Here is a 12799-nt window from a genome sequence, read left to right as displayed (position 1 = left end):
AGGGGATGGGTCACTTGTTGATTGCCTGTTCTGTTCATTCCCTCTGGGGCACCTGGCATTGGCCACTGTCGGGAGACAGGAGACTGGGCTAGATGGACCCTTGGTCTGATCCACTGTGGCCGTGCTTATGTAACTTCCCACAGTAAAATAACTCACCAGTTGCACAGGGCATGAGCTCAATATTCCAAGGGTCAGGAGTTGCAATCTACCATTGCTGTCCTAGATGTGGACCTAAAAAATCCTGTGGATTCAGTACGGACACAGCCTGTAGCTATCGAAGAAATAGCAGAATATAAGGAGTGGTGGGTGATCAGTACCAGTCCTACTGGCTTGCATTAGAAGAGAGCTGATTCTCTAGTTCAGCTGGCAAAGCATTTGTCTGAAATGTCACAGTGAGTCAGGCTGATCCTGAGTCCCACTCCCTCAGGCGGTGGGCTGAGTTCAGAGGAGTAATGGTGCTGTAAATTACACATTCTGCATTGGAGACTCTGTAAACTGATGGGGTCTTACATGCCTGGGAAATGGAAGGGGGCCGGGTGGTAGAAAGAAAAGCAACCACTAGGAGGCTGTATACCTAGCTTTGTCACCTGTGAGTTGGGCCCAAAGCCTCTAATTAGCATGGTTAGATCGGGGGCTATCTTCGTTGCTGTGTGTGTGGAGAAATAGGTGCACAGGGAATAACCTTACAAACTCACATTAATAAAGCAGGAAAGTCACTGCAGTCAGCACTTCACTCCTGAGACTCATAAATAAACCAACAGCTGCTGTTTCTTTCTCTGTTTTTGAAAGCAGATCTAGAAGACTGGTAAGCACACTTTCTAACACCTGTTAAAATCTGGATTTTCCCAGCTAGTTTACTAAAGGGAAAGGAGTGAATCCCATTCCAAATCTCTGTATTTCCCTTGAGGATTTCCTTTCTCTGATAGATGCTAAAGAAAACAAGCAGGGCTCCAGTACAGAATGGGGTAGCAGGAACTCCTGTTGTGCTTAATTCCTGTCTAGCTCCAATACTGGGATTTAGCCTAGAAACCTAAGCCCCTGAATTCTAGCCACCGCACTGCCATTGCAACAAGTGAATATATAGGAGGTCTAAGTTGGAGGGCAGGCTGGAGTTCTAAAGTCCCAATTCACAAACAGCAGAGGCATTTCATTTATGTTTAAGAACCAGAAGCGCTGATGTAACCAGAAGTGATCCTATCTCACGTTCACACAGCATTTCCAGCCCAGAGGATCCCAAAGCACTTCACACACTCTGCATGTGCAGGCATCGCTGCCCTGCTGAAATGCAACCACCTAAGGCTGGAGAGTGGCAACCACCAGCATCAGGCACACTGCACGAATGCAGAAGAGGGAAATTATGAGCTATGGATCGTGGAGCAAACCAGGACTCTTAGGGCAGGGGTCAAGAGATCAGTACCGTTCATGCAGTACAGACAGGATCTCAGGGTTTAATGCGTCAGCTGAAAGACTCGCACACAGAGAACTTGACTGTATCTCAGGCTGACTCAGGAGTATTCAGGGCTGATCACTAAGGGGCCAGATCTTCATGTGCTCAGGGTCCACAACATATTTTCCAAAGTGCTCAGCACATAACCACTCCCTTTGTGACACACTGCCAGATTTTCAAAAGAGTGGGGAACCTGTGGCCTTATTCCCCATGCTCCACTGAACTGCAGCCTGAAGTCTGTGTAATGACTCTGGCGGTGGAAGGTGATGCAACTACTCTCAAATTCACACACGGAGAAACAAACCCCAGTGAAAAGCCCCACTTTAAAGAAGCCAGTCTTAAATTAAACCTATAGCCCCAAGGTGACTCAGAACCCAAAGGTATATATCGCAGTAACACAGCACAGTCTGGGTTCTGTGCCGGAAAGGTTTAAATGTTTCTTTATTTCTTAACTCCACAAGTATCAGGAAAAGGGATGACTTTGAGAAGAGGTGGCGGAAAGTAGGAGCCAAAGTAACATTTGTTCATGGTTCCCAAGTTCTATGGGGAAGTCTCTAGAGCAGCTGGCCATGAACTCTACAGTGGTGCCTGGGAAAGGATGCTAGTATACACATTTTGAGGATATTTCATGTGATTTTCTACCGTTTAGTCAGCACTGGGTAAAAGTACTTTGGGGAACAGCAAACCAACCTAGATTTTCCAGCTAAGCTCTCTCCTTTTGTCCACAGCTGGACCCAGAAGCAAGTGACAATCTCAAAGAGCTTCAGGTGAAACTGAACAATGTTTTGGATGAACTCAGTGTTGTGTTTGGTAACAGGTGAGTACATCTAGCTTCTATAGCCATAGAAACATTCCTTTCCTTCCACTCCAGCTGCATCTCTCGTGAGACTGAGATGAAAGTAAAACACATGGCAATTGCACACTGTGTTTCTGTTTTAAATCAAATTCATGGCCCTGAATTTGCTTAATTCTTCATGTGCTCAGTTCTCCATCTGAAGAATTGAGAAACTTTCAGAAAATTGTATCTGTTGTGTTCATTGCTCTGCCTGGGAACAGAACATCATTTCACAATTCAGATTCTGTATTTGGATTACATATATTGCTGATCCTGCTGCTAACAGCACTTGTGTCTCTGGGAGAATTGAACCCTGCTCTTCTTTGCTCTGAAAGCAGTTTCCAGTTCAACATTCAGAGAGTGATATTCCTGTTTAAATGCAAACAGTCTGTTAAAGCATGTAACAGCTGAATGCTTTCTGATTGTTAAATGAGGATTGAAATCGGAAGGAAACTGGCTTAGCGTTTGTGTTTCACACTGAGACCCAGTACTCTAATGTTGCAAAGGTGGGCATTTTTTTATAGGCTGGTCAGTCATTGTTGGGACAAGCACCAAAAGTGTTGCTAGTGGCAATTAAAAGCTTTATTTACAAATCATAGATACAAACTGCCTATGGCAAGGATTGTGTGTCAGCTCTCGCAATTCTACAGTGAGCACAAAAGTTGCAGCTTAAGCAAGAATGGAAGGCTGAAGACACTTCCCCTCTGCTGGATGTTCAGGCCTCTGTCGGGAGGCATGGATTGAGTATCAACTGGCCATGAATATGTTTAGCCCGTAAATTAGAAGAAGGTTTCTAACCATCAGAGAAGTCAGGTTCTGGAACAGCCTCCCAGCAGGAGTAGGGGGGGAAACAACCTAACTAGTTTTAAGGTGGAGTTTGATAAATTTATGAAGGAATTTATAGGCTGGGGTGGCCTATGATAGCAGGAGGCTGGACTTGATGAGCCAGGAGTTCCCTTCCAGTCTTATGTTCCGAAGTAAAATATCCCCCAACTGATCCAGTCTATTAATCTTTGAAAATAACTATTCCCCACGATAAGGACTGTTCATCTCATCTATGCCCTGTAAAAAGATTAATGCAGGCACATCCAGTAGTGTAGCTCCCACCTGGGTGGTGAGAATAAAAGCTCAGCCTGACTGCTCTGCTTCCCATCCATACATTTGTAGTATTTATGATCATCAGTTACTTTGTGGGACTTGTTGACACACAGCTGCATTTTCAGCATATGAAACTGGTAACTAAGTGTGTAACTCCCATTGCTATTCATGGATGGTGGCAGCAGGAGATGGGGAGATACGAACACATGGAACTGAGTCAATGACATTCATAATTAGATGGCGGATAAGTGAGAAATCATAATTAGTGGGTTAGTATTGTTATCTGACACTTGTCTTCACAGTACCAATGTTACAAGACAATTAGGGTGGACTCTCGGCATTTGAAAATGTAATTTACAGAGATTATGCAGGATCAGCACACGTATCAGGGAGTGTTTCAGAAACGTGTGCCAGCAAGAGAGAGAGATTAACCAGTCAATGGGGTTCAGCTGCTTCATCTATTCAGAAGTGATGGCATCAAATTAAAAGTGGAAGGGCGGCTTACTGTGCAAAACAGATCTTCTCCTCAAGGATGTAACTGAGAGGTAGCGTAGGTGTCCTCGCTAGAGTAGAAAGCGTCTGTATAAATGGCAACTCCTGGGACACTTTGCACCTCTTATGCATCAGATCCGAGCTTTTTTCATGTTTGAGGGATAGCTGCAGTGGCTGAGGAAACAATGACATCTAAATTCCCTGCTCCCTCTGTCCTGAGGAAGCGCCATCACAGAGCACAGGATGATAGAGCCTGGTTTGGTCAAAGAGCCATATTTAGTGCATTACTGATGGACCAAATATAGTCTTCAGTGCAAGGATGGATAGTGGGAGAGTAATTCACCCCAAGGCATGATCCCACACCCACCTCTTCCCACCCTCACGCTGGCTTCTGGAAGAGCTGTAGGCTTCCAACACTGTATAACAAACAATACCCCAACCCCAAGACCGGTCGGGGAGGGCGTCCGTGGCAGCTCGGATATTCCAGTACATTGTCTTCAAGAGCCTAGGTACAGATTCAAAGGGGAAGAGATGAGCTTTCTCAACAGCAGGCCTGGAGCACTCCCTTTGCTATCTACAGAGCCCCGCTTTACTGTACCGTTCCCCCAGAGAATGGGGGGCAACACCCCACAGCATGTGTTGTGCAAAAGTAACATCCATGACTAAATCTAGAGCAAGCTGGAGAACCACCTGCCACCTCATCACCTACCAAGACGATAGGCACCTTAGACATAGATACCAACGAAACAAGCCTTAATAAAGATTGGTGGTTGGTATGGAGCCACTTGCGCAGCTGAAATGGCCATTCTATAGAAAAAATTAAATTAAATCAATAAATCAGTGTCTCACGTGGTCTCTCTGAACAAGTTGGCAATCCCTTCTCTGCGTCCTGGCCTGGTGTGGTTCTATCCTTAGAACACCCTTAATCCCATTCCACGCATCCCAAACATAGTAAATGTAATTCCAAACACACCTAGGTCGGGGGCTCATATTTCAATAGATCAACAGTGTGGAGACACTATTACCATCCCACTTAGTGTAACGCTCCACATCAGCTTTTCACACGTAATAAATACTCCAGGTTTTATAGCTCAGAGGAAACATAGCAAGGTTTCCAGCTAACTGCAGGTTAGATGTTGTTTGTTCTTGGAGGAGAGGAGAGATGGCATATGAACCGAGGAATGCTGGAATCCTGTCCGTTGGTGTCTGAGAGACTGACACCCATAGCTCACTGCAGTGACTGCTTTATGCTGGGCTGCCCCGTTATGTGGCAGTTTATGCACAGAGTAAGATGTAGCTGCCAACACGTAATGTTTTAGTTATGTGACCCTGCAAACGAGGAGTTCTTGGGTTTCGGTGACCCAGTTGCATGGTCATTTTCACGGAAGCTGGTGTCTTCCCCTGTGTTTGGAAACCTCCACTTAGAATCATAGAATATCAGGGTTGGAAGGGACCCCAGAAGGTCATCTAGTCCAACCCCCTGCTCGAAGCAGGACCAATTCCCAGTTAAATCATCCCAGCCAGGGCTTTGTCAAGCCTGACCTTAAAAACCTCTAAGGAAGGAGATTCTACCACCTCCCTAGGTAACGCATTCCAGTGTTTCACCACCCTCTTAGTGAAAAAGTTTTTCCTAATATCCAATCTAAACCTCCCCCACTGCAACTTGAGACCATTACTCCTCGTTCTGTCATCTGCTACCATTGAGAACAGTCTAGAGCCATCCTCTTTGGAACCCCCTTTCAGGTAGTTGAAAGCAGCTATCAAATCCCCCCTCATTCTTCTCTTCTGCAGGCTAAACAATCCCAGCTCCCTCAGCCTCTCCTCATAACTCATGTGTTCCAGTCCCCTAATCATTTTTGTTGCCCTTCGCTGGACTCTCTCCAATTTATCCACATCCTTCTTGAAGTGTGGGGCCCAAAACTGGACACAGTACTCCAGATGAGGCCTCACCAATGTCGAATAAAGGTTTTTTTTAGGAGTGGTGGGTGAAATTCTGTGGCCTGCATTGTGCAGGAGGTCAGACTAGATGATCATAATGGTCCCTTCTGACCTAAATATCTATGAATCTATGAATAGAGGGGAACGATCACGTCCCTCGATCTGCTCGCTATGCCCCTACTTATACATCCCAAAATGCCATTGGCCTTCTTGGCAACAAGGGCACACTGCTGACTCATATCCAGCTTCTCGTCCACTGTCACCCCTAGGTCCTTTTCCGCAGAACTGCTGCCTAGCCATTCGGTCCCTAGTCTGTAGCTGTGCATTGGGTTCTTCCGTCCTAAGTGCAGGACCCTGCACTTATCCTTATTGAACCTCATCAGATTTCTTTTGGCCCAATCCTCCAATTTGTCTAGGTCCTTCTGTATCCTATCCCTCCTCTCCAGTGTATCTACCACTCCTCCCAGTTTAGTATCATCCGCAAATTTGCTGAGAGTGCAATCCACACCATCCTCCAGATCATTTATGAAGATATTGAACAAAACCGGCCCCAGGACCGACCCTTGGGGCACTCCACTTGATACCGGCTGCCAACTAGACATGGAGCCATTGATCACTACCCGTTGAGCCCGACAATCTAGCCAGCTTTCTACCCACCTTATAGTGCATTCATCCAGCCCATACTTCCTTAACTTGCTGACAAGAATACTGTGGGAGACCGTGTCAAAAGCTTTGCTAAAGTCTAGAAACAATACTTCCCTGGGCCAGCTGGAGGAAAGGGTCCAGACCAGAAGACTCAGCTCACTGGGGGTAAAGGAAGCAGCTGCTGTTAGAACCTGAGAAGTTGATAATTTCTTGTTTATATACAGCCCACCCCATTCCCAAGCACAGATCCCTGCAATATGAGGCCTCTCATAGACTTTAAGATCAGAAGGGACCATCGTGATCATCTAGTCTGACCTCCTGCACAACTCAGGCCACAGAATCTCACTCACCCACCCACTCCTGTAACAGACCCCTAATCTCTGGCTGAGTTACTGAAGTCCTAAAACCATGATTTACAGACTTCAAGTGACAGAGAATCCACCATTTATACTAGTTTAAACCTGCCAGTGACCCGTGCCCCATGCTGCAAAGGAAGGTGAATCTATGCCGCAATCTGACCTGGGGGGAAATTCCTTCCTGACCCCAAATATGGCAATCAGTGAGACCCTGACCTGTGGGCGAGACCCACCACACTCTGTACAGTCAATCTGATCGAGCTGCCTGTGTTCCTGACAATTGGCTGCTGCAGCATTGCATGCTGGCACTCCGCTCGAGTGCCACGCCGGGGCGTACCCACTCTCTCAAGCTCCGCAGCGGTGTCTGAGAGGTGAACATGAGAATAGAGGCAGAATAGAAAGAGAAGATCCTGGCTCTGGGGTTGCTTCAATGGAGTAGGATGCTAGAAATCAGCAGGATGTTTTGATGCACTGTGGGGAGGCTGCTCCATGGTGGGGGAAGAAGGCAGTGGGAGGGTGTAGGTGGAAAAGTCGGTGGGGCACGGAGCATAGTGAGTAGCAGAAACCGAGGCTGCATGTTTTGAAAGGAGAGAGGCCCACCTATGTCACAGGTGCCCTGCTGATTCAACACTATAGGAAATCAGGCCCCTTATTTAGGTGCCCAAATACAGATTTAGGAGCCAGCTTTAGAGAGACACACACCCGCCCCCATGTTCGGTTGATCTGGTATCTTGGCTGCAACCCCTAGCACTTCTTACATGTTCAAGACGCTACACAAACATTAATTGAATGCCACACTTACCATCTATTGTCAGTAATAATTGCCTTAAATATCAAGATGGGTGAGGTGATACCTCTTTTTGGATCAGCTTCTTCAGGAAAAGATTTGACCTCACCCACCTTGTCTTTCGAATACCCTGGGATAAGCACAGCTACAACTATATTGCCAACTTAAATGTCAAGGCATTTCCCTGTATTCCCAGCTGATGTGTTGAAGGCTCTGCTGCAGTATTCCGCACATTAAACCACTACATTAGATTCTTCTGGACTGTCTGCAGCAGGGGTTCTCAAACTTTTGTACTGGTGACCCCTTTCACCCAGCACACCTCTGAGTGCAAACCCCCCCCCCATAAAGTAAAAGCACTTTTTGTATATTTAACACCATTATAAATGCTGGAGGCAAAGCGGGGTTTGGGGTGGAGGCTGACAGCTCGCGACCCCCCCCATGTAATAACCTTGTGACCCCCTGAGGGGTCCCAACCCCCAGTTTGAGAACCCCTGGTCTGCAGTAACTAGGTTGGTTGCCATCTACTGATAGTGGTTGTGACAAGCTAATTTCCCTAATGGACGTGGCTGGGATCTCTACCTGTCTACCCTTGGGAGTTCCAGACAGTTGAACTCCCCTAACCGTGGCATGTCACTTCAACAGAGAGACAGACATTGTTCACTTGGCTAGCCAAGCCCCAGTTACCGTCTTGACAGTATGTATAACCCGGCCCCTCTGGCACTGGGGATTGTTTCAGTCAGCACGTGTCTTTGCTGCTGAGCACCTGTGATTTTAACCCTCTATTGTGAGGTCTGGCAATGAGCTGCATGTATGTGTCTGTCCGCAGTGCACCGAAGTTGAGCACTGGTTACGCTCCTGATCTGCATGAAGTCATAGACTGTATATACCAGACACAGAACAGTATGCTTTTAGTTGGGTGCAGTTGTAATTCTTTCAAAAAGAAAGGGCAGCTTTTTAATTAAGTGAATGAGTTTATCTCCAACGCGATGAGACCATGTGTAGGGATCCTAGTGTCACTGCTGATATTCTACACAGTTGATTACCCTGATAGTGTGTCCTTCTTAACAACATTGAGAAGGAAGCAATAGGGAAGGTCTTGGATGGAATCAGGAGGAGTATTGCGTAATTAGTGAGTGCATGTTATGTTTTCATGTGCAAGAGGTGATAGCTTAGCCACTGAATAACCTTGCTTTTCTCGTCTGTCTAGCTTTCAGAGCCGTATTGATGAGTGTGTCAAGCAGATGTCAGATATACTCTGTCAAGTAAAAGGGACCGGAAATATCCCTGCAAATGCCAGGACCACGGTGGCGCAAGATGCGGATAATGTCCTGAGGCCATTAATGGACTTCCTGGATGGAAAGTAAGAAGAGCTCAGTTCTGTATTCATACTGCCATACATACATAAAATCTCTAACAGATTGGGAGGGGTTTCTTCAGCCTTCTGGATGACTCCCTCAAGACATCTTCTCTATCAGAGTCATCCCGGAGGGTTTTTATCTTTGGAAAAGAGGCGGCTTCTGGATGACTCATTAGACTTTCTCGTTTTGAAAGTGTCAGCCAGCAGATATGATATGGTGTTTCTGTGAATCCCATGACATTCGCCAGGTATAATTTGTGATTTTGTTGCATGAGAGATGGTTTATTTTGTTGCATTTGTACTTGAGTCATTCCAACTTTTCCTCGGGTTGGATGCTGAAAGGGACTGTGTGCTTCATAGTTAGCATGCGTACACAGAAGCACTTTTACATCCATAAAGCAATTTCCATGCTTTCTTTACCTAACTACTCCTTGGAGGCAGCATCACCTTCTATTGGTGGGAAGCGGAAGTGGGAATGTTCATGACTTCTTTCCTGTCCACAGCAAGTCAGAGGCAGAGCCTGGATTATTCTTCCTGTCTGTCCTACAGAGGAGGCAAGTTCCTCTAAATGCTGCCTGTGTCTGGCTAGCATCACCTCTTCGTTGCCTGGGTTCAGCTCTGGCCAGCTGCTCTTCACCCAGCTGAGGATTTTGGCTAGGCCTTGAGAGACCTGGGAGAGGGTTGTGTTCATGCTGGATATAAAGGAGCGGAGTGTGGTCTATGGATTGCTGGCACTTCAGCCAGTGCGTTGTGTCCTCAGCTCTCCCAACGGCTTCCTATAGATGTAGCCCCGTGGGACTCTGCTGGTGAGTCTGATCTCTCTGCGCCCTTACACTGGCACGGGGATGGTCAGTGAGAGGCGAATAAGGAAACTGATCAGGACTGTTCCAGGCAAAAGGGAGTAAACACAGAGAACTGATGCTGAGTAAGGCAGCTATAACCAAGCACAAAATTGAAGCCAAGAAATACCTGGATGTGTTTCTGGAGAAGGGTGTTGAGGGCTCTCCTGAGAGAAGCAGGAAAGTGGGTTTCAAATCAGCATTCAAAGAACCCAGCCGTTGGGCCACATGGACTTTTCCTGGCCCTACAATCAGTATGTTCGCTCTTCTGTGGGAATGGGCTCTGCCAGGTAGGAATACTTGGCCTTCTCACTTGGGCTGTTGCTTAGTCTTCTATCTGTGGTGTCTCACTCAGATACACGTGGCTAGTGTTTGGAAAGAGAGAGACACAGCTGAGCTACAGAAGGACGCCAGTGTACACCCTCTACAGACGTGTTACAGCTGAATATGTGTTCCTTGAAACTAGCGGTGCCTCTGCCTTTGGACTCTGGGCGTACTTTGTTCCATTAAAACTTTACTTTTCATCTCTGGCACGAGGAGAGGAAAGCAAAGCAAAGTTGTGCACCTGCCTGGTCTCTGATTTCCAGCTGCAGCAGAGGTCTCAGAGGAGATGAGGAATAGAGCTCCAGCTAGGATCTCTCATGTAAAGAGAGCACGTATTTGAAAAATGAGGAAGCTTCGTTCCTGTGACTAGGAGGAGTACAATGGTCTGGAGGGTGTAAATACTCCACAGGGAGTCAAAGTGCTGAGTGGGAATGTGATATTCCTGACCCGTCTTTGGGGCACTGACTTCGGTACCTACCTCAATGCCAATGCAATCATAGAATCATAGAATAGCAGGGTTGGAAGGGACCTCAGGAGGTCATCTAGCCCATTCTTTAACTTGCTGACAGGAATACTGTGGGAGACCATGTCAAAAGCTTTGCTAAAGTCAAGGAATAACACGTCCACTGCTTTCCCCTCATCCACAGAGCCAGTTATCTCGTCATAGAAGGCAATTAGATTAGTCAGGCATGACTTGCCCTTGGTGAATCCATGCTGACTCTTCCTGATCACTTTCCTCTCCTCTAAGTGCTTCAGAATTGATTCCTTGAGGACCTGCTCCATGATTTTTCCAGGGACTGAGGTGAGGCTGACTGACCTGTAGTTCCCTGGATCCTCCTCCTTCCCTTTTTTAAAGATGGGCACTACATTAGCCTTTTTCCAGTCATCTGGGACCTCCCCCGATCGCCATGAGTTTTCAAAGATAATGGCCAATGCCTCTGCAATCACATCCGCCAACTCCTTTAGCACTCTCTGATGCAGCGCATCCGGCCCCATGGACTTGTGCTCGTCCAGCTTTTCTAAATAGTCCTGAACCACTTCTTTCTCCACAGAGGGCTGGTCACCTCCTCCCCATGCTGTGCTGCCCAGTGCAGTAGTCTGGGAGCTGACCTTGTTCAACTTATTGGACCGGGGAAGCGGCTGGACATTTGCTTGCTTTTCTGAGGGTCACTCCCCCATTGCTTCTGAACAACTTTGAGTGTCCATCGGCATCAAGCCTGGGGTGGTCATCCCCCTTACGTTTTGTTCTTCAGACACCAGTCTAGAAGGTGGTCAAGACCACCTTCTGATCTGGATTGATACTGGGATCTGTATTGTTCGCTCAGTGGAGACGGGTTCTTGGTTATTAATGCCATGCCCTTATGCTCAGCAGCCTCCATGGAATCAATGGGCGATTCCTCGTTCTATAAATCCGAATCCTCCACCTGTTCCTGGGCCAGATAAACTGACCAGCCAGTGGTATCCCCTCCTCAGCCGCCTACATTGCAAACTCAGATGGAGGCATCTCCCTTAGAGCAGGTACACATGGATCCATGTATACAAGAACCAGTACTGCACCAGGAGGTTCCAATGGCTCCGTTGCTTTCATCCTCCTCATTCAATGACTCTGCAGTGTCGGAATCTTCCTCCCCTGGCCCTGAAGATTTTAAGGAACATCAGGAGCTCTGAAGTTTAAATAGCTTCATGCTTTCATCAAATCATAGAGTATCAGGGTTGGAAGGGACCTCAGGAGGTCATCTAGTCCAACCCCCTGCTCAAAGCAGGACCTAATCCCCAACTAAATCATCCCAGCCAGGGCTTTGTCAAGCCTGACCTTAAAAACCTCTAAGAATGGAGATTCCACCACCTCCCTAAGGAACCCATTCCAGTGTGTCACCACCCTCCTAGTGAAAAAGTTTTTCCTAATATCCAACCTAAACCTCCCCCACTGCAACTTGAGACCATTACTTTGGCTATACAGGCTGAGTTTGTGCAGGAAAACAGGCACAAATTGGTGGACATCCTTCAGTCTTCAACCCAGGGAGAGTAGCTCTCCTTATTAGTGAGGTACTGTTGGAGTCCTCCTAGGTTTGTGGAATACCAGAGCTGCTTTGACACCTATGGCAAAGCATATGGACAAGAGTTATGTTCCTGTGCATGGGGTTCGGGCATTTTTATTCACATCCTGCTCCCAATTCAGTTGTCATGACTGCAGCCAATGAGAGGTCATGACAAGATAGGTACAAGTCTATACCTAAAGACAAGGAAACAAAGAGGTTAGACTTCATGGGCTGAAAAATATATTGCCTTCGTCCTTGCCAGATGTGTGTTGCAAACCAGCAGGTGCTGCTGTCCAAGTACAGTTTTTTGAACTGGGACTTTGTAGCCAACTTCATGGACAAATGACCTGAATCTTCTAGGGAGGAGATGAAGGCGTTTATCGCAGAAGTTTCATCTGGTCGCTAAGACATTTTTGTAGTTGGCAGCTGCAACAGCAATGTCCAGTGCCAGAGTTATGGTGTCAGCGATTAAGATGAGAAGAGCACCACCGTTGCAGAATTCTGGAACAGTGCAGACATCCAACAGAGCATGGAAGACCTGCCCTTTGACAGATTTTTATTTTCTGGTAAGACAGATGAGAAGTTGCATTTGTTTAAGGACTCATAAGCAACCCTGCACTCTTTGCATCCGATGAAGCGAGC

At 46.9% G+C, this 12799-nt stretch overlaps 1 protein-coding gene across 9 annotated transcripts in view; it reads left to right on the top strand.

Annotated features, from left to right (window-relative positions):
- Positions 1-12799, top strand: part of UNC13B (unc-13 homolog B) — a 390473-nt gene that overhangs the window by 340486 nt on the left and 37188 nt on the right. For all 9 annotated transcript variants that reach the window (XM_073343305.2, XM_073343304.2, XM_073343298.2 and 6 more), the window contains 2 exons: positions 2176-2264; positions 8806-8958. In XM_073343305.2, the coding sequence (XP_073199406.1) occupies positions 2176-2264; positions 8806-8958 (242 nt within the window). The remainder of the gene's footprint in view (positions 1-2175; positions 2265-8805; positions 8959-12799) is intronic.

This window comes from Lepidochelys kempii, chromosome 5 (genome assembly GCF_965140285.1).
Source record: "Lepidochelys kempii isolate rLepKem1 chromosome 5, rLepKem1.hap1, whole genome shotgun sequence".
Lineage (NCBI taxonomy): Eukaryota > Metazoa > Chordata > Testudines > Cheloniidae > Lepidochelys > Lepidochelys kempii.
The sequence above is the reverse complement of the archived record's forward strand: the minus strand, read 5'-3'. Positions and strand labels throughout refer to the sequence as shown.